Here is a 21077-nt window from a genome sequence, read left to right as displayed (position 1 = left end):
TCGTTACATTGGCTACCTGTTAAATTCCGTATTGATTTTAAAATTCTGTTAACAAAGCTTTGAATGGTCTCCGCAGTACTTAAGTGATCTTCTACCACGCTATATTCCATTATGTTCATTACGATTGCAAAACTCTGCCCTGTTAGTAGTTTCTAGAATATCAAAATCCTAACAAAAAAGGAGGAAGATCCTTTTCATATTTGGCTCTTTTACACAAAGGTGTCTGTAAATCTCTCTCTCCGTCGCACTACCATCTTCGGTCGGCCTTTATCCCTCTCAAGCTCTAATTAGCCTGATTAGGGGCCGGGTGTGTGGAATCACGTCCCGGCCTCGCCCTCCGCCCTGCCACACTCCTAAACAATGGAATATTACCCTAACCCTATTCGTGATGCTGACGCACTCACTCAGTTTAAGTCTAAAGACTCTTCTGTTTAGCCAGACATACACCTAACTTATCCTTCAACTCACAGTTAGGCTGCTTTAGTTAGGTCTGCCAGAACCAGAAACAATGATCATGATCTATAACTCTGCAATAAATTGAATGGCATCTACGCTAATATTAATATTTTTGTTTCCATGTCTCAGTCTTGGGATTCATATCCTGAGGTCACCAGAACCGGCTGGATCCAGCTCCATTCCTGCTTTGTGTTGGACTCAACTGCTACGTGTCGCTGTGTGATGATGACTAAATGCAGGCGGTGCCAGCCAAACATCACTTCAGTCTATTATGATGGACTTCAGAGGATGAACTGATGCCAACACCAACCATAAGACATGGAATACTTCATATGCCACTGCCTGAACCTTGGACTTAGGATAGACCTCAATGAAATGACCTGCCGGTTGAACAGCGATGCACCTCAATGATCTCTGCCAGCATCACCTCGGTCTAATGATGGACTTCACTCTTGAAATGAAATACATCGACTATCAATTAATTACCAACAAAAGCCGTCATCAGCCAATTAACAAAGACAATTGCATCTATGTGAACTTCTGCAGTTAATCCAGGATGGACTTCAAAGACATTAGTCATTAATCTTACAGCCAAAATCTTTGTTTAAACACTGACCCTTAACACTTACTAAGTTTAATATTTTAAAGCATGACTTTAACTATACATAAGTTATATTGTCTTTATATTCATGAGTCAGAGGGGAACTGGCCCCCACAGTGAGTCTGGTTTCTCCCAATGTTATTTTTCTCCATTAATCCACATATTATTGTAATGAGGTGGAAGCCAAGGCTGAATCCATATGCAGTCGTTTATTAAAATACACAGCAAACAAATCAAGATCGGCAGGCAGATAGCATAAACTTTAAGGCAGGCAGAGGTAAGACACGATGAGGCAGTCCAATCCAAACAACAGAGCAAAAGGGATAATCCAAGAGGCAAAAACAGAACAAAGCTGGCAAAGGTCATACATGTGATAAACAAGACAATGACAAGTGAACGCTTAGCAAGGCAGGTAGACTGGCAATACTTCGCAATGGCCTGTTGGCCAGGTCATGCTTAAATATCTCACAAACAGGAAGTAACCAGAGAAGTAGAGGGAGTGGCACACAGTCAGTACTCGGGAGAGGGCTCCCTCTGCTGGCGTGACGTTACACTTATGGAGTTTTGTGTTCCTTGCCACAGTCGCCTACAGCTTGCTCACTTGGGTTATCAATACAAATATCATTTAATTATTTTTATACACTATTAACAATCGTATTTTATCAAACTACTCAATGATGACTCTAAGACATTATAGACATTACAGTTTTATCGTCTGTTAATGCTGATCTTCTGTAAAGCTGCTTTGAAATTATGTGTGTTGTGAAAGGCGCTATACAAATAAAATGTAATTGACTTGTAACACTTCCTGTTATATATGTGCTATATTTACAGTATATGATTAAACTGTAGTTACTGTAGTAAAACCATGGTCAAATTCAGCTTACTGAATATATATACAGAATTATATATATTAATTTTGTCACCTGATCTGGGTTGAAGCTACTTTTTGTTAGTAACTTGTAGTGTAACTCGCTACTTTTTTAAGAGTAGCTTGACTGTAGTTAATCTACTTCAAGTAATGAGTAGCTTGTATCTTGAGAAGCAACAGTATTAAAGGATGTCATCAAGACTGATGATGATATAATGCACGTGTGATGTTCTTAACATGTTTTGCTGTGTTTTTATGGTAATACTGTGTATGTTTAATAGAGGTTTAACCTCAGAAACATCTCCCACTGTCATCGTTCAGCCTCAACTATCAAACACAAAACATTCCTGATGTGCTTGATATCATAACTGAATTACTTGTCAAGTTCAAGTGTTTGTTGTTTATGATCTTTTATGGCTCTCAACTTCAGAAAGCAAATGTTTGTGTTGTCTGTGCTACACTGTTACACACTGTTGTCTCATTTTGTGCTGTGTTTGTGTGTGTGCAGGAATCAGGCAGAGGTTGCACGTCTGTTACTCAGTAAAGGAGCCAGTGTGAATCTGTTGAATAACTCCATGTGTACCGCTCTGCACATCGCTGTCAATAAAGGCTTCACCGATGTGGTGAGAGTGCTGACAGAACACTGCGCTGACATCAACCTGCAGGTGACATATACTACACACATTTACTACTTCGATATAATAGACATAATATGACATTTTCATTTGATTATCAGACAAGCAACTTTTAGATATGTAAAAAGAAGTGTTGAACAGCTGTGTATTTCGGGTTTATCTTGTCACGGCTGATGTTTCCATTGAAATACAATACATACAAATGAAGTAAATATAAAAGTTTGTATATTTAAATATGTAGTTAATAATATTCAGGAACTGTATGTAAATGTATTATGGGGCAATAAATGAATAGTAATACAACAGTCATTTGTTCATTGTCACAGGACCTTATAGATAAAAACAAAAACACGATGAGGTCATTTGGTTATGCCTGTACTTACAAATGCAACATTTTACTATGTGTGTAAACCCATTGGTAATGCGAAGATTTCCCCCAAAATGTGGGGAAAAAATCTGCAGATTCCATGTGGGCCTGCGCATGATTGAGGGCACAGACTAACACTTTTTGGTTTTTGTAAATGCACTTGAGTTTTTTCATATTAATTTGACTCATGTCTGGTATAATAATGAATACAGTATGAACTTTTTCATTATCTAGCTGGAAAGATGTGAAGTGAAATGTTACTATGTACCCCATAGCCAACCATATGACAGCTTAAAATCCCCCTCTAACATCTGTATCTAATTCAAATGAATAGAAGTTCAACTAAATACATTATTCTGTTCGCAGTGTTGATATGCAACAGTTAAATGAATGAGGTTTCTTCATACCAGTTTGTTGGTAAACTCTTGTCAGCAGGCTGCCGTCCTGTGTCATGTTTCATGTATTGTTTACTTTATCTGTTTGCACAAGGACTTAACTCGCTCTTACTTTACAATCGCAAGTTCCTTTTCAATATTCAACACTCTACGGCAGATCTCTGCAGATGGAATCCCGGAGACCAAAATGCTTCTGATCCTCCAGTTTTGACATTGCTGCCGGCGGATATCTGCTCATTGCATAAAAGGAAACGCTATAAGAGACGAGGGAAGCGTGGTGGTGTCTTGGTTTGTTTGAGGAGATCGCACTGCGCTTTTGCTGCGAGAAATGTTTGTCTTGTTCCTGTTTTTCTGGAGCATTTGGAACAGACATTAAAGTCCGAATCAGAGAATTGTCACTGTCGTAGTAGGAGTTCACCGTTCCCTGGGTTATGTCCCGCTGTTGTCATCTCAACTTCGTGGTTTTTCTTCAAATGATTCTACCACCCTGGCTTTATTAAATGGAAGATCTCTCCTCAAGACTTTCTTAATCAATGATTTATTTCAGCCCATAATCTTGACTTTCTCTTTATGACTGAGACTTGGTTAAGTGTCGGCGAGTCCTTTAGCAGAAGCGTCTCCTGGTCACTGTGAATTTATGAGCTCTCCAAGGACCACGGGTCGAGCTGGAGGGGTAGCCGCTTCAATTGCCGTTTGTTATCGCCAGAACAATATTGTACTTTTGAGGTTCAGCAGTTTAAAGTGTAGTCCAGTTCTTTGTGCTGTTATAGATAGACCTCTTAAGAACACAAAGGATTTTATTGCTGAATTTTCAGAATTTGTATCTTGTATTGTGCCTCATTCTCACTGCAATCCTTGGTGATTTTAATATTCATGTGTGTTGCCCGAGTAAGCCATTGAAGGCAATCTCATTGAGTCGTTTAATTTAACTCAGTTTGTTTTAAGTTCCACACTTAGGCAAGGTCACACATTGGATCTGATTTTGTCATTGGGCTTTCCAGTTTCAAATGTGGTTATTGAAGACGTTTTTCTATCATGTTCGATATTAGTTTCTGGTATTGTCTCTAATCATAAACCATCAGGTTGCTGTGTTAGTTCTATCAATGCTACCACATCTTGCCATTTTTCAACTGTTTATGGCTTTCTCCTTTCTTGTGCACCATTGAGTCTCCATCTCCAGGCCTGGGCATTGAAGAATCCGTCTCCTCGTTCAACTCTGTATGCACTTGTGCCGTCAGGTGCTCAGACAGAAATGGAGGAAAGCAGAAAGAAAGTGGAAAAAAGATAAGCGTCAAGTGTCGTATGAATTTTTGAGAGATTTCATTATTGAATATCAATGTTCTGTCAAGGCATCTAAACATAAGTTTTTCTCTGATTTAATTTCAAGAAATTCACATAACCCTAAAGTTTATTTATTACAATTAATGATGTATTAAAACCTACAGCTACAACATTTCCTGAAGCTACTTCTGGAGTTTTTCATTTCTAATATTGATGCCATTAAATCTGCCATCACTACTCCTGATTACTTCCTTTAATTTCTGTATTGTGTTCGGTTCACCTTTCAATGTGTGAATCAGTGTCTCTTTCTGATTTAGTAGATGGGATTCGGCACATGAAGCCTGCTGGCGGTTCACTGGATGTTGTTCCCATTCTCATTTTTAGAGAGGCTTTAGACATTTTGGGACCTAGCCTCTTGTCAATAATAAATAGCAGTCTTATTAATGGCGTTTTGCCATCCTGCTTAAAAAGTCCAGTCTTGATTCTTCAGATTCTTCCTATTTCCAAACTGTCGTTTTTATCTAAAGTCCTAGAAAAGGATGTTTTCAGTCAACTTTCAGGATTTTTGCAGAGTAATGGTATTATGGATAAATATCAGTCGGGTTTTAAAGTCAAACACAGCACAGAATCTGCTCTTATCAAAGTGACCAATGATCTGTTGCTGGCGGTTGATTCAGGTAAAAGTGCCATTCTAATTCTCCTGGATCTCAGCGCAGCCTTTGACACCATTGATCACAATATTCTTTTAGACCAGTTAGAAATTGAGTGGGCCTTCAAAACACTGCCCTTGAGTGGTTCTCAAATTATGTAAAGGGGAGTACATTTTCTGTTGAGATTGGGAATCATTCTTCTGCCTCTGCTTCTATCACCTGTGGAGTACCTCAAGGGTCAAGTTTGGGACCACTTTTGTTCTCGTTATACATATTACCATTACAGTCTATCTTTCGGAAATACATAATCGATTATCATTGTTATGCAGATGATATTCAGTGCTATCTGCCTTTGAAATCCACTGATAACTGCAATAGAATTTCTGCTGGGTGGTCTTCAAGATATTAAAAGATCGATGGCGGCTCATTTTCTCCAGATAAATGATTCTAAGACAGAAGTTTTATTTTTTGGCAAAACTAATCCTTTTAATAATTTGACTAGTCATTTAGGACCTTTGGCCTCTAATCTTCATACAGAGGCACGCAACCTTTGTGTCATCTTTGACTCTCATTTAAAAATTGATCAACAAATAAAGGCTGTGGTTAGAGGCGTTTTTTTCCAACTCTGACAAATATCAAAATTAAAACCTTTTTTGTCTTTAAAAGATCTGGAGATTGCAGTTCATGCTTTTATTTCTGCTAGACTGGATTATTGTAATGCACTGTATTTAGGTGTATCTCAAGCATCACTGTCTCGTCTTTAGACTCCTGACTGGAACTAGGAAATATGACAGTGTTACTCCGGACTTGGCTTCTCTGCACTGGTTACCGGTCTCATACAGGATTCAGTTTAAGGTTTTATTGTTGGTATATATAAGGGCCTCCATGGGCTGGCACCACTTTATATTTCTGAACTTCTCCATCAATGTCAGACTCCAAGGTCTTTAAGATAGTCTCAGAGTCTACTGTTGGGTGTTCCAGGCTCGCTTGTGGAATGTCTAAAGTCTAATCTAAAGACCCACCTGTTCTCCCTTGCTTATGAGTCATTGTAACATTTTATGGTGTTATTTTATTTATACCATTTATTACATGTTGGTTAGTTTTTTACAGCACTTCGGTCAACTTTTGTTGTTTTTAAGTGTGCTATAGAAATAAACTTTGATTGATTGATTGATGTGTGTTAGTTTATGCTCCACTCTCCCCTACTTTTGGAATGCAAAAACCTTTTGTGTAATTCCAAATAAATTTAACATTGCAGTTAATTATTAAAAGTTATTGACACCGAGTTAAATCTAAATTGGCAATTAGAAGGTCTTAGACTCAAATGAGACTATTGTGTAAAGAGACCTTAATTTTACCCAACACTACAAGACAACATTTGGACGTGGAAGATCATTGATTGAGTGAATGTTGTTGTGTTGTCAGGATTCATATGGAGATACACCGTTACATGACGCCATCGCTAAAGACTTCAGAAGCATTATCGAGATTCTCACTGTGGTGCCCAACATAGATTTCACCCAGCAGAACAACCGTGGCTTTAACCTGCTGCATCACGCCGCCCTCAAAGGAAACAAACTGTGAGTTTACAAGGAACATACCTGCAGATACTTCATTCTCATGTCCATTAAGGGTCCAAATAGGTTATTCAATGTGTATTTGGATTCATATGTGATGTGTTTATGTGGTCGTCTTCTGGTTACCTTGATTTTCTGCCTCTGGTGACATGTACATCACATCCTGAATGTTGCATTTCCTGTGGGCTGCAGCAGTCAGTGGTGGATATTTCTCTTCTGCTGCTGGACATGATCTGTGGCACACACACATCTCCTCCACTGGCATGAGAATACTTACCCAGATTCTTTCTGAACACTGACCCAGTTCACTTAAACTGCCACAGGGACACACTACCAACACAAACACGCATGTTGTCACACTTAATGTGATTTACACAAGCAGGACGTGTTCCTGGATCTACATTCCAATCAACCAATCAGATTTCAGGATAATGTTTAGGGTAAGAGTTCGGCCTGCAGTTACAGGTTTATCCACTAGGACTGTCACAATTATGACATTTTGGCTGGCAATTTGCTGTCATAATTGAATTAATAATAATAATTGAAATGGAACATTTAATTATGTATTTCGTCTGTACAGTGCAAGCTTAATTCACATAAAGTAAATATACACAAGTCATTTATTCACACTGAACCTGGAAACATACAATGTATGGTTTTTTAAAGTCTTTATAAACTATACAACAGTTAGTTCCAGTCCTCAAATCTGATTGGACGAGAGACATTCCATGAGCACTGGTGGTCTGACACCATCAGCACTCGTACTTCACTGTGTGTGTTTCACTCTGCTTATGTTGGTGCCGTTCTAAACTAAAGTGTAAGAGCAGTGCAGCTTCAGTTTATAATTTTTTTTACATTACATATGTTAGCCAGCAGGTGATGCAAAAGATCATTTTTGTGTGTAATATGAGCCCGTTAGGTGACGTGAAGTGAATCAGTCAGCCAATGTTTACATAAAACAGCTCTCCATGATCGCTGGTATTACTACTACACTATTAAAGCTAGCAAATATCTTTAAACGGCTTTAAATGAACAACTTCAGCATTACGGCTCATCACAGCTGAGAGACACATCAGACTGATTAATTACACCATGCGTGCGGTTTCTATAGTGATCGACACTTGCGCACCGGATACTGTGAAATAGGGAGAAAAACCCCGCTTGGATGTTATTTTTCCACTGAGAAAGCTGATCTTCAGAAAGCTGACAGCATCACTGATTGGGAGTGGCAACAGGTGATTCCACACGCTCCATCTGTCCGTCTCTCTCTCTCTCTCACTCACTCTCATACACACACACATTCATACTTATTTATCCAATAATTTGTTTGATACAGCACAAGCCGTGATACTCTTTCTGATGTGAACTTCTTGAATTACTAACGAAGGCTTGGACGCATAATTTGTTTTAAACAGTAACGGCAGATTCTGATCGGTCACGTAAGAAAGTAGTTCCATACATAAATGCGTTTTTATGACCGTACTTGTCATGTCTTGTGTTGTCTTGTCATAATATGTTTTGTTCTTGTTCTTTCCCTCTACTCTTTCACCCTCTGCTGACCCTTTTAGGTTATTTCTCCCCCTTTCCCTCTTCCTCCAGCTGCTCCTCATCTCCCCTTAATTCTCTGTTAATTCTCTTCCCACCTGTTCCTGCTTCCCGCTGATTAAGATCTCTACTTCTTTCTCTGCTTTCGCTGTTGTCGTTGTCTGAGTCTCACTAGAGTTTCACACGTTGATACAACCACTGTCTTGCTTGCCGCTGTCCAGTCCTGTCCTGTTGGCATCCGCCACTCTACGCTGTTCACTGATAATTATCTGGATATATTTGTGTTCATCTTTTGCTTCATAAGAATTCTCATTAAAGACTCTATTTTCATTGACATCGCTCTTGGGTCCTCACTTACCTTCATAACAGTACTCCTAATTTATTTAAAATTGACTTGTTCATTGAACTGTTGTATATAAGCAATATCACACTCGCAATCATGCTATATGGACCTAAATAGGGCCATATAGCAGTCTTGCTCGTGTGATATTACTTAAATATAATTTAGAATGTATTGTATATACAGTATATATTTATACCATGGCTTATTTGAAAACTCAATTCTGATTGGCTGGAACGCATGGGTTAAAACCGGTTAATGCACAGGTAGTTCCAGTCAGTTTTAATCGCAGTTCTACATTAATGCGTTTACTCTGCTGTCCCCCGTAATGAGACATTGCGATTTATGCCTTGGTTCAAACTATCTCTGAACAAGAATATAGTCTCAGATCTGGAATTAACCATCACATCACAAAACAACATCATCATGTCATGCAGTGCCATCTTTAAATCAACTGTGAAGCACTACAGGAAACACGGAAGAGACACCAGTGTGCGTAAGCCCCGTATTACTCACCTAATGCGTTGGTTAGGAAAGTCTTTCTCTGTCCGACAAGAGGAGACATGACTATTTATATTGCAATATCATAAATATTCATCTAAAATGGCTGTCCTACTCAACATGTGTGCCTATTACCACTAGAGGGCACCCCGTGACTGAAGCTCAGAATGGAGACGGTTTCATAACAGGCTGCTTTTTGCGGTTTAGTTATCTGCAAGGCTCAGAGGTCAAGTGGATTTTCTCCTTATCATGAACAGTTAGTGACACTTGTCACGTCAGCAACGACACTTTTTCTCATTATTGTGAAAATGACACAAATAGGAATTGAATATTACATGTTCTCAGGAGTGAAACCCTTCTACATTATGTTGCTCTTATTATATCTGGATTGAGTTTTTAAAGAGTGTTTGGTCTCCAAAATTAACACACTACTTTATCTCTGTGTCTTATTTAAAAAGACAAAACTCTAGATCTAGCAACCAGTAAATAATGTTAACCATAATTTTTTATTGTTCCCATTCAAATTTGCGCTGCATTAATTAATGACAGCTTTAACTAATCAATGCTAGCCAGTAAACATGGTATAAGCAGGATAATCCATGGCAAGGTGTGCATTAAATGATTTTAAATGCACTTTGCAGTGCATGGTTCTTCACCTCCACGTCGTGTATTTAAAATGGTTAAATGCACACCTAGCCTTGTATTAGCCCTTTTATATATATATATATAGTCGGTACATCTGTTTGGTTTGACTCTTTCAATATTCACAAGTTATCAGGGTGAATCTCATGATACCAGTCACATGTTGCCCCAAAATGGAAATTAAGTTTTTGTTTCATCACAGTTAAGCACATTTCATCCTAAATTCTCATTACTGTAATGTGAAAAATTATGATGAGGTTACATTATTTAATTTGTTAAGCATTTACAGTTGAAGACAGAATTTACATACACTTAGGTTGAAGTCATTAAAACTAATTTTACCACGTTCATCTGTACAAACAATAGTACACAAGTATAAACACCATGTGACCACGCAGCCATCATACTGCTCAGGAAGGAGACGCATTTTGTCTATTTAGCCAAAATGACCATCGTTATGTTTGGAGGAAAAAGGTTTGAAAGCCGAAAAACACCATCCCAACCGTGAAGCATGGGGGTGGCAGCATCATGTTGTGGGGGTGCTTTGCTGCAGGAGGGACTGGTGCACTTCACAAAATAGATGACATCATGAAGAAGGAAAATGATGTGGATATATTGAAGCAACATCTCAAGACATCAGCCAGGAAGTTAAAGCTCGGTTACAAATGGGTCTTCCAAATGGACAATGACCCCAAGCATATCCCCAAAGTTGTGGGAAAATGTCTTAAGAACAACAAAGTCAAGGTATTGGAGTGTCCATCACAAACCCCTGACCTCAATCCGAATTTGTGGTCAGAACTGAAAAAGTGTGCGCGAGCAAGGAGGCCTACAAACCTGACTCACTTACACCAGTTCAGTCTGGAGGAATGGGACAAAATTCCAGCAACTTATTGTGAGAAGCTTGTGGAAGGATCCCCAAAATATATGACCCAAGTTAAACCATTTAAAGGCAATAATACCAAATACTAACAAAGTGTATGTAAACTTCTGACCCACTGAGAATGCGATGAAAGAAATAAAAGCTGAAATAAATCATTCTCTCTATATTATTCTGACATTTCACATTATTAAAATATAGTAATGATCCTAACTGACCTAAGACAGGGAATTTTTTCAACCATTAAATGCCAGTAATGGTGAAAAAATGTGTTTTAATGTATTTGGCTAAGGTGTATGTAAACTTCTGACTTCAACTGTATCTGTGTCTTAGTATGACCCAGAGCAATAGACAGTCATTCTTTGGATTTGTCACTTCATATTTGCTCTTTATTCATATACAGTTCGTACATTTACTTGCCCTCATTCCAAACCCATATAGCTTTCTTTCTTCTGTTCAACACAGAAGGAGATGTTAGTCCGAAAGTTCACTTCACTCAGCATTCACTTTCAGTGTATGGAAAACAGATGCAATAAAAGTGAATGTAAATAAACCCCTGACGCCATGTGTGAAATCATTCACTTCAGTAAGAACAATTCTAGAAGAAAAACGGATATGTAGAATGTAAATATCTAACCCTTCCTTAAGTAAATCTTAAAGGGGACCTATTATGCAAAATTGACTTTTACATGGTGTTTGTACATAAATGTGAGTCTGCAGTGTGTGTACACAACCACCCTACAATGTTAAAAGTCTACAGTGTGTCAAAATGAACTCTTTTCATTTCTGTTCTAAAGTGACGTCACATTAGATCAGGCCACGCCCATGACTGGTGACGGACTCCACCCTATTATCGTAGCTCCTCCCCTGAGTGATGTACACACAGTTCGCTGGAGCAGATACAGTGAGAAGAATAATGTCTCATAAGTGTTCTGTTGTTGCTGTAAAAGTGAACATAACAGTCTTCATGTACTCCCAGCATCAGAGCCGCTGAAGGCGCAGTGGACAAGTTTTGTTTTTGAAGGAAATGTGCCTGAAATGTGTTTGTACAAATCATTTTACACCAGACTGATTTGTGAATGAGTACAATTAGTACCAACTGTTCGTGTTCCAGCTTTATATCCTATAGATGGAAGTATTGCACTTAAAATTGTGAATGTTTGCAAATCGCTTTTCAGGACGTTTCTCTGTTAGCTGATTCCAGCTAAAGTTAGCATTGTGTCTGACTGTATTCATGGCAACTAGAGCTATGTCGTGGGCGGGGAGCAGCAGCTCATTTGCATTTAAAGAGATACACACGAAATCAGCGTGTTTTTGATTTCTCCAAAAAGAGGCATTTTATAACATGGTATAATAAATGATCCGTGGGGTATTTTGAGCTGTAACTTCACAGACACATTCTGAGGACACCTGAGACTTATATTACTTCTTGTAAAAAGGGGCATTAAAGGTCTCCTTTAAGACTTGGAATAATATTGCTGATATTCTGGATGCCATTTGAGGCTAACCCTTTGTGTATTTGTGCGTGTGTGCGTGCGTGTACGTGTGTGTGTGTGTGTGTGTGCGCGTGTACGTGTGTGTGTGTGTGCGTGTACGTGTGTGCACCTCCAGAGCAACTGAGATGATCTTGGCACGAGCACGACAGCTGGCTGATGTTAAGAAGGAAGATGGTTTCTCTGCGCTGCATCTGGCCGCCTTGAACAACCACCGTGATGTAGCCGAGATACTCCTCAAAGAGGTGTGAAAGACCTTAAATCAATTTACCAGTGATCAAAAATATCTGTGACATGCTGTCGATTACCACAGAACATAATTTCGTACTCGTATCTCATTTTATTAAAATAAACATACATAAACAAATGAAACACTTTTACAGTAATGCACTTATAATGGAAGTCTATGGGGCAAGTGTGCAGCACTGAGAATAAACCTTCAAAATATGCAACTGTCTCGCTGTTTTAAAAGTAGAAGCAAAACAGTTAAATAAACAGTTAAACACACGAGATTGATATGATGGAAATATTAACCCATCCTGTCTATGGGAATTTTACCCAACATTTCAACTTACGTCATGATCAGCTCGAAAAGTAGACTCGGAAACCTTCACTTTGGATATAAGGAAAGGAAGTTATGTAATGCATTCTTGAATCTGTAAAGCACCATTTACATGGATCTGACTTCAGCAAACAGGAGATACATTAGAAACACGACACCAGACGTTCATGCACACAGAAAGGTTCAGTAGTACCACCTCAAAAGGACGATTTCCACATGTTTTCAACACATATAATAACTGCACATTTTTCCTCTAAAACCATCTTGCACCATAGACATCCATTGTAAGTGCGTTACTGAAAACATTTCTACATGTCACAGTATAGTTGGCAGTTCCTGTGTGGAGCTTGTTAAATTAGTGTTGTGACATACTGGAAATTATAATATCACTATTATCAGCTGCTTGAACAAGAGTCATACCCTACGGTCATTTTGTTTCCTAAACGCAACCATTTTTTGTCTCTCTCATGTCGTTGTAAATCGAGAACGACATGAGAGAACATGAACACGTCTCATCAGCTGTCAAACACGAGTCTGTGAAATTATACTCCATATTACTGCACATGTTCACTGGTGGCCGGTACACGCACGCTACGACTGATGGGAGATACTGCGCTATCTTAATATAGTCTTTATACTTCATTTAGATTTGTCTACAAAACTCATCAGAAGTATTCAAGTACAAACGTTTCAATCAAAAGATGTTTTAAGATCATGAGAAACACAAAGTCTGGCAGTTTAACCTGATTGTTTTCTTTTTCCTGTTTAGGGTCGCTGTGAAATCAACATCAGGAACAATCGTAATCAGACGGCACTGCAGCTGGCCGTGACTCAGGGTCATGTGGCTCTCTTGTCCCTGCTGGTGACGGAGGGTGCGGACGTGAATGCAGAGGATGAGGATGGAGACACGGCCATGCACACGGCCCTCAGCAGACAGCAGCTGACCACCGTCATGAGCAGCGGCGAGGGCGAGGGATCCGTTCTGTACAGCAGGGTGAGAACAACTGGAGGTTTTATTCATGACAACCAAAACTTTCGTTTTAGGGTCGTTTAAGGGTTAAACGTTTTAGTTTTTGATAGGGCTGTTAATCGATTACAGTTGTGTCATGTGACTCTGTGCGGCAGAAGTTTAACCCTTAAACGACGGTCGAGAGTCTTGTTAACAGTATTCAGTCAGTTTTTATTTTATTTCAATTATGCATTCATAAAGAAAAGTCAGAATACTACGTCCACCCATGTGGATGCGGGGTCGCACGAGGTTAATCAAATATTTAATAATCACATATAAATCAAAATCCCCCAAATAGAGATAATCCAATATATAATAATCAAATTAAGTATGAATATAATAATCAGATCATTCAAAGACATTACATTATCATGGCAAAAAATGATTGTGAATGATTAATTTCAATAAACACAAAAAGTGGCTTCACCTCACAGACACATGAAGATGGAATTTCACGCTTAAATTGACCACTGGTAGGAATATGTCTTGTTATGGTTAAGGGGCATGAATTATTGTGTTAATTACACATAATTTTCATATAATAAATTGCACTAAATTAAAGTGTAAAATCATAAAATCAATCGCAGTATATTGTAAAAGTTGAACTTGCTTTTTTTTTAACATGAAAGTGCGACTAGAGAGTGACGACTCAACTGAGTTGTCTGGATGATGATGATGATGATGAGATTGTGTGTGTGTTTAGTTGTGTAGCTCAGGTCTGATGGGGAACACAGAGCTCAATGTTGGTGCCGCTATTGCTTGCTTCCTGGCACAGGAAGGGGCTGATATCAGTTATGCCAATCATAAAGGTAAAAGTCCTCTGGACCTGGTGACGGACAGCACTGTACAACAACTCATCCGGAGCTTCTCCGAGAAACACAGGTGTGAGTGTGTGTGTGTGTGTGTGTGTGTCTGTCTGTCTGTCTGTCTGTGATTGTACAGATTTGCACTTGTCCTGCCAGTATTTTCACCAGTGTTGTGGAGTAGTTTTCTGAAAGTAGTGACACTACTAACTTAATGAAATGCTGATATGTATGAATGTGTTTCTGTATTGCTGTGGTCATGCATTCATCAGTATATATCAGAACAGGTGTGTTTGTGTCTGTTCAGACTTCAAGCGGTCACGTGTGGGACGGGTATAAGCAGCAGCAGTCTGAGGCGGGTTCACACTACACCCAACACCATGACGAACCTGGCCATGCCCAGTGTGACGGGCCCCAGCGAGTGCCTCATCTGCTCTGAGTTTGCACTCCTCGTGCGCTTCTCTCCTTGTCAACACAGCATCACATGCGAGGGTGCGATCACACACACACACATACACACACACACACACACTCCAAAAAGGATGAGTTAATAGGAATCATCATATGAGCAAACATACAGTATTGTCCACATATGCAGATCTGTTCCAAACTCTATCTAGAAAGTGTTTTGGGTGTCACATGCCCGATGGCTACACCAAAATGTAGTTTAATATACTGTAGGGTTCCAATGCTCGTGGAAAACCTGCAAATATCAGGGAATTTTCGGATTGTGATTTCCAGGCCTGGAAAAGTCATGAATATTGAACAAATCTTTAGTCATGAAAAATCATTTTGAAAGTCATTTTTCTAGTTTTCTTCTGCTCTAAAAATATCTCATCAGCTAGATGTTGCTTGTGTCACGTAAAAGTGGTTCACGACAGATTTAGTGAAAAGTTTAGTGAAAATCCAATATGGTAAACATGTTGATTATTATATTTAGGCTGGGAAAACACGTTAATTACGCTGTTTTTTTACTTCCTGAAACTTCACTAATGTTTTACTCCACTGCCTCTGGCTAAAACTGGCATACATGAATTTCCAGGCAGTACACACATGAATTTCGACGGCACATCCTACCACAGAAACTGATTGTGTGAAGCAGTGCACGCTTATTCATTACACACAACGACTTCCTCCCAAGTCATTGTCAGTGATTGTCACACATTGGATGCACAGTGTTTGCATTCAAATGTGCATTTTGACCATGTTGTAACAGGAATGACCTTTAATAGTTACTTTCAATTCAGTTATGAGCATCTATTCAGCTAGGATGCTGCACTAGAATGTAGTTCCCTATGTATAGTATACAGTATACAGCATGGTGTCTTTCTAGAGTTTGGAACATTATGTAAACAATGGCATCTGAGTAATAAAAGATGTCTCGTGTTGTGTGTTTATTCAGAATGTGCTCACAGAATGAAGAAATGTATCCAGTGTCAGGTGACAATAACAAAGAAAATTCGACAAGGTAAGTGTTTTTAAAAGTTACACTTGAATTATCACGGCTGAAAACAAAGCTTAAACCAGCCTGAGCTTGTTCGCTGGCCTTAGCTTATCTCTCCTGTCTGACTGTCTGCTTGGCTGGTTTTTGAAGGGTTTGGGCAGACAGAGACACCAGCTAGCCGAACAGCTTAACTCTTTAAGCTCTGAAGGGCACACGAGAAGAAAAAAAAAATCTATATTTTAATAACTGCAGTCTTGACCAACACAAAATAGGTATTGTTTGAAAGTTTAGAAGCTCTACTTTACAATACATGTAGACATTATGACCAAAACTGAACAAGTGCTTTAACATTTTCAGGCAAATCAAAAGTGTCCCATTTTTATATATTATTAAAACTAATTGCACTGTATTAATTATTGTAATCTGTAAAAACATCAATCTAATCAAATATCCATGTGTCATATGTTGTTGGAAAGTTCTCAAAGAGTAGAATATAACCAGCCTATTTGTTTTACTCACAGACAAAAATATAGTGAGTAATAGCTAAATATATCTCTTTGACAATTATGTTGGTGTTGCTTATATGCAGTGTTTTCACTTATAACTTCACAAAAAATAAACAGAACATGAAATCTCACATATCTTTCAATCGAGTCCACACACAAGATAATCAGATGTATAGATCATTAGATAATCCACATGAAGCACAATGTTACATATGACCACCAGGAGATGGCGCCAAATACACGACACAGACTCAATGATGACTCAAATGACACAGAATGAAACTCATTCTGTGAAATCTCATGACTAAAATCATGTCTGCATCCTATGCAAACCTTTAGTCATTGTTAGTCATTGCATATTTTGTTTTATTTGTTTGGAGAGGCTTTTGGACACTAGGAGAATTTTTTTTTTTGTACACGCAGAGACATACAATGTCAAATAACAAAAAATAAAAAAAGGCACATTTTTGGCTCAGTTTTTTGTGTGTCATTTTTCAGCAGTTTCTTTGGCTGTGAGTCTCAGAATGTATCATAATCTATATCATTAAAATCGTTTTCTTTGCAATGTTACCAAACACTTGTCCGTCTTTGGTTATTTTATAGAGTTATAAGCCTTTCATTTTGGGTATGCCACTGAAACAGGACATTTTTAAAAACACGTTCAAAGCTTAAAGGGTTAAACCAAGACAAGCAATCTAGCTTAATGTTAATTATCACACAGTTTTTCTGTCATCATGTTTTTGTCATTTTCTTTCATTAAAACCACTTGAATCACAAAAACCTTCATCAACGAACATTTGCATAACACTACTAACTTTTCCTTTTTAAATGTGTCTGTTTCATCTTCTCCATGTCAGATGAAACGGAGGTGGAGTGCAGCCCGAGCTCAGACAGCTCAGAGCAGCATAACCTGCTGGAGCAGCTGCAGTCGCGTTACAGACAGATGGAGGAGCGCATCACCTGCCCCATCTGCATCGACAACCACATCAAACTGGTGTTCCAGTGCGGACACGCATCCTGCATCGACTGCAGCGCGGCGCTCAAAACCTGCCCCATCTGCAGACAGACCATCCGCGAGAGAATCCAGCTGTTTGTCTGACGGACGGCGAGCGTGTGTTGTGTCCAAGCAGAGAGTTTGTGCTTCATTGTCTGTCCTGTCGAGCATCTTCATTTAGCCATAATGCTGCTGCCCGCGTGTGCTGGACCAGTGAACGGAGGATGTTAGTGGGCGGATGATGGCTTGACAATGTGTGCTTGTCTGTGTGTGTCATGTGAGGTTTTTTTGATGGATGGACAAGAAAAATTGGATTCAGGAGAATGATGGATTTGTGGAATATGTTTCTTCACTGGTGAATTCTGCTGCGATATCTGTAACTGAAGTGGTTCATTAGAGATCACCAGATGTTCCACCTGCTGCTGAAGTGATGATTAAACCCCAACACTCTCTGTTTCTTCTGTTTGAACTACTCTCATATCTCGATATCACCAACCTGTCAAAAACAATGCCAGATTTCTCACATTGTGAATTTGTCACAAATGATTTGATAATTTTGTGGCGTTTTCCTCTCCAATGCATTACTGTAATTCACAGAAGTAAATATAGTTGTTGTGTTTATACATCAGGGTGGTATTTGTTGTACTGCCTTTAAGTTATGTTGATGTAAAGGGGAAACAATCTTTACTGCTGAGAATCCCCGTTGAGAATGATAAATAATCTTTCAAGTTTAACATCTAATGCATTTCAGGAATGAAAATGAGATTTTTGTCACAATAAGTGGTGGGGGGGGGGGGGTGCTCTTGGAATGTATCTGACATTGCAAATAAATGTTAATACAAATTATGCTAATATCAACTAAATGATTCAAATCAATGTGTGCTGATATAAGCGGGACATTTGTTATTACAGTGTAGATTACTGTAGTGATTCATTACAGTAATGAGTGTTTGGAGGCAAAAATCACAAAGCAACAAATGTTAAGAGTTGTGAAATGTGTCCCTGACATGTTTGCATGTTTCTACTTTCAGGTAATGAGTAGAAACACATGAGCTGACTCCAAGACCGATCAATCACGTTAAACAGCAGCACTCAATGGTTGTTGAAAATGTCCACTCTTTAGTCAACACGTCATTTGGGACGTTGTTTGTGGAGTGATGCCACCACAAGCAAGAGATAAACATACAATGCATGCTGGTGAGCATATTATCTACGTCATATATTGTGTCATGGAGCCGTTTGTGGTGTTATACGTACAGGAGATCTTGATTGCTGTGTCTGTAGAAGACAGAGAGTGTTTTTCAGACTCTCAATAGTAATCTAGTAGATGCAGCAAAGATGCTCAATGCTTCCCAATGCTTGGGGTTATTTTGTCCTCATGGTTCATGCAAATCAAATTCAAAGGTCAAAGGTCTTCAAAACAAAACAATCTGTCACATATAGCAAGCCAAATGACATTTAATCACGTGCAGGACATGAATTATAGATATCAACAACAGTTGAATTTTGGATTCAAATGACTGTTAGTGAACGTGATCATTTTTGATTTCAGTCGTTCAATTGTTGATTTTGGGAATGGACATTTACACTAGTAACAGTGTAATTATTGATATCAAAAATCATCATTTTTACTAGTTAGAAGTGCATTATTAATATGTGAAACTGGAATTTCAGCTAGTAAGAAATTAAAGTTACACTTACAATAAAGTTCCATTTGTTAACTTAACATGAACTAACAATGAACAATACTGTACAGCATTTATGAATCTTTGTTAATGTAAGATACAACATAGACTAATACATTTTTAATAATAGCTGTATATGTTAACATTAGTTAATGCACTATGAACCAACATGAACAGCAACTGTATTATTATTATTAACACATTACCAGAGACGAATTAATGTATTGTTCATTGTTAGTTCATGATATCTAATGCATTAACTAATATTAACGAATGAAATCTTATTGTAAAGTGTGACCAAAATGAATTCTAGATATCAGTAATTGTATTTTGAACAGGAGTGAAAAAATATGTTGAAATTCCATTTTTCATATCAAGAATGTGTATTTCTGTGAGTAATGACGTCATGTTTATATCAAGAATGAGTGCAAATGTGTTTTCTGGTATCAAAATTATTCCTAACATCAATAATTAGCATTTGATTAGTTGTGACAAGCCCTGATCTGTCTGTCACCTCAACGTGATGTAAATTTTACAGCCTCATCCACTGGCATAGCATGCACTGATCTATATATATAACTGGATAGCTCATAGAATTCTAAACTGCCAGCAGTAGGTGAAGCTACCGGAAGTGCTCTGGCGGCCATCTTACTATTCCCTACCGACAGAGGGCATCGCGGCATGTGCAGCGTTTAACCGCGAAACAACACTCACTTAAGGATGCGGCTAAAGTGCCCACAGGTTGTAATTTATGACTATGTACATATTAAGCACACATTAGTCGTTATCCCCATGTAGAGTGTCCATAACGATCATAATCTTTAATAATCAACAGTAAAAATACAACACCAAAGTGTATTAATACCCCTTTTTAAAGCAAAGTTATCCATCTGCAGATTGTTACAGGATGCAATGTTTCTCTGCCTTCATAGTTTAAATCTGTTGATGCTCATTGTTCATAATGTTGACAAATTATACATTGCATAATTTGCCAACATTATTAACCATTTTTGACTAGATTATATAGTAAATGTGAACTAATTTAGGGGGTGCATGCACATCAACAAATTTTAAAGTTAATAAAAACGACTAGCTTTGTGTTGATATTGTAACTAGACAGTACCTCTTAGAATAAATCCAGAACCAAATATAAAAATGTAGCATAGTATACACACACAAGTTCATATGTAGTATGTGTGTGTGTGTATATATATATACACACACACACACACACACACACACACATTAATTTACCTCTACTTAATGGAATTATCCATTTGCATTCATTTCTGGAATATGTACATACCAGCTTGTGAGCATTTAATTATTTCAACAATCCCCTGATCTTTTAAATCATAATCAGAAATAGGTTTATTGACATACGCACACTCAAGGAAACGTATCGGTTACCTAACGTAACCTCGGTTCTCTCTAGATGAGGGAACGAGTATTGCGTAAGCTAGCTTACGCTACAGAAAGATTAATCTTTTCTGAGATATTGAAGCCAAAAAATTATCCTTAATTTTTGTATCCATTGTCAACGCAGTGCGGCAGCTGCAGACCTTGAGCGGGCTAGCTAGCGAGCTCATAGGTTGCTCTGCGGCAACTGCTGCAGCCTATAGACGAGCTTGGGCGAACTCGCATCCAATGAGAGGCGTCCGCGCGCTCACTGCATCAAAGCCCGCCAAAATGGGCGTGACTAGAGTGCATATAAGCGTAGTTCGTAGGCTGGAACCCTGGTTTTCATTGACTGAAGCGAAAAGTCCGAGGTTACGTTAGGTAACCGACACGTTCTCTTACGAGAGGTTCTCTCGTATTGCGTAAGCTAGCTTACGCTACGGGA

The 21077-nt window shown here is 38.5% G+C and overlaps 1 protein-coding gene across 8 annotated transcripts in view; it reads left to right on the top strand.

Annotated features, from left to right (window-relative positions):
- Positions 1–18330, top strand: part of LOC127620635 (E3 ubiquitin-protein ligase MIB2-like) — a 120961-nt gene extending 102631 nt beyond the window's left edge. For 7 of the 8 annotated variants that reach the window (XM_052093829.1, XM_052093827.1, XM_052093832.1 and 4 more), the window contains 8 exons: positions 2437–2593; positions 6682–6836; positions 12350–12476; positions 13563–13787; positions 14506–14684; positions 14913–15097; positions 16008–16073; positions 17413–18330. In XM_052093829.1, the coding sequence (XP_051949789.1) occupies positions 2437–2593; positions 6682–6836; positions 12350–12476; positions 13563–13787; positions 14506–14684; positions 14913–15097; positions 16008–16073; positions 17413–17654 (1336 nt within the window). In that variant the 3' untranslated portion in view covers positions 17655–18330. The remainder of the gene's footprint in view (positions 1–2436; positions 2594–6681; positions 6837–12349; positions 12477–13562; positions 13788–14505; positions 14685–14912; positions 15098–16007; positions 16074–17412) is intronic. The other variant, XM_052093828.1, reaches the window with a different exon arrangement.
- The last annotated feature ends 2747 nt before the right edge of the window (positions 18331–21077 follow it).

The sequence above is a fragment of the Xyrauchen texanus genome, chromosome 27 (assembly GCF_025860055.1).
Source record: "Xyrauchen texanus isolate HMW12.3.18 chromosome 27, RBS_HiC_50CHRs, whole genome shotgun sequence".
NCBI classification, from domain to species: domain Eukaryota; kingdom Metazoa; phylum Chordata; class Actinopteri; order Cypriniformes; family Catostomidae; genus Xyrauchen; species Xyrauchen texanus.
The sequence above is the reverse complement of the archived record's forward strand: the minus strand, read 5'-3'. Positions and strand labels throughout refer to the sequence as shown.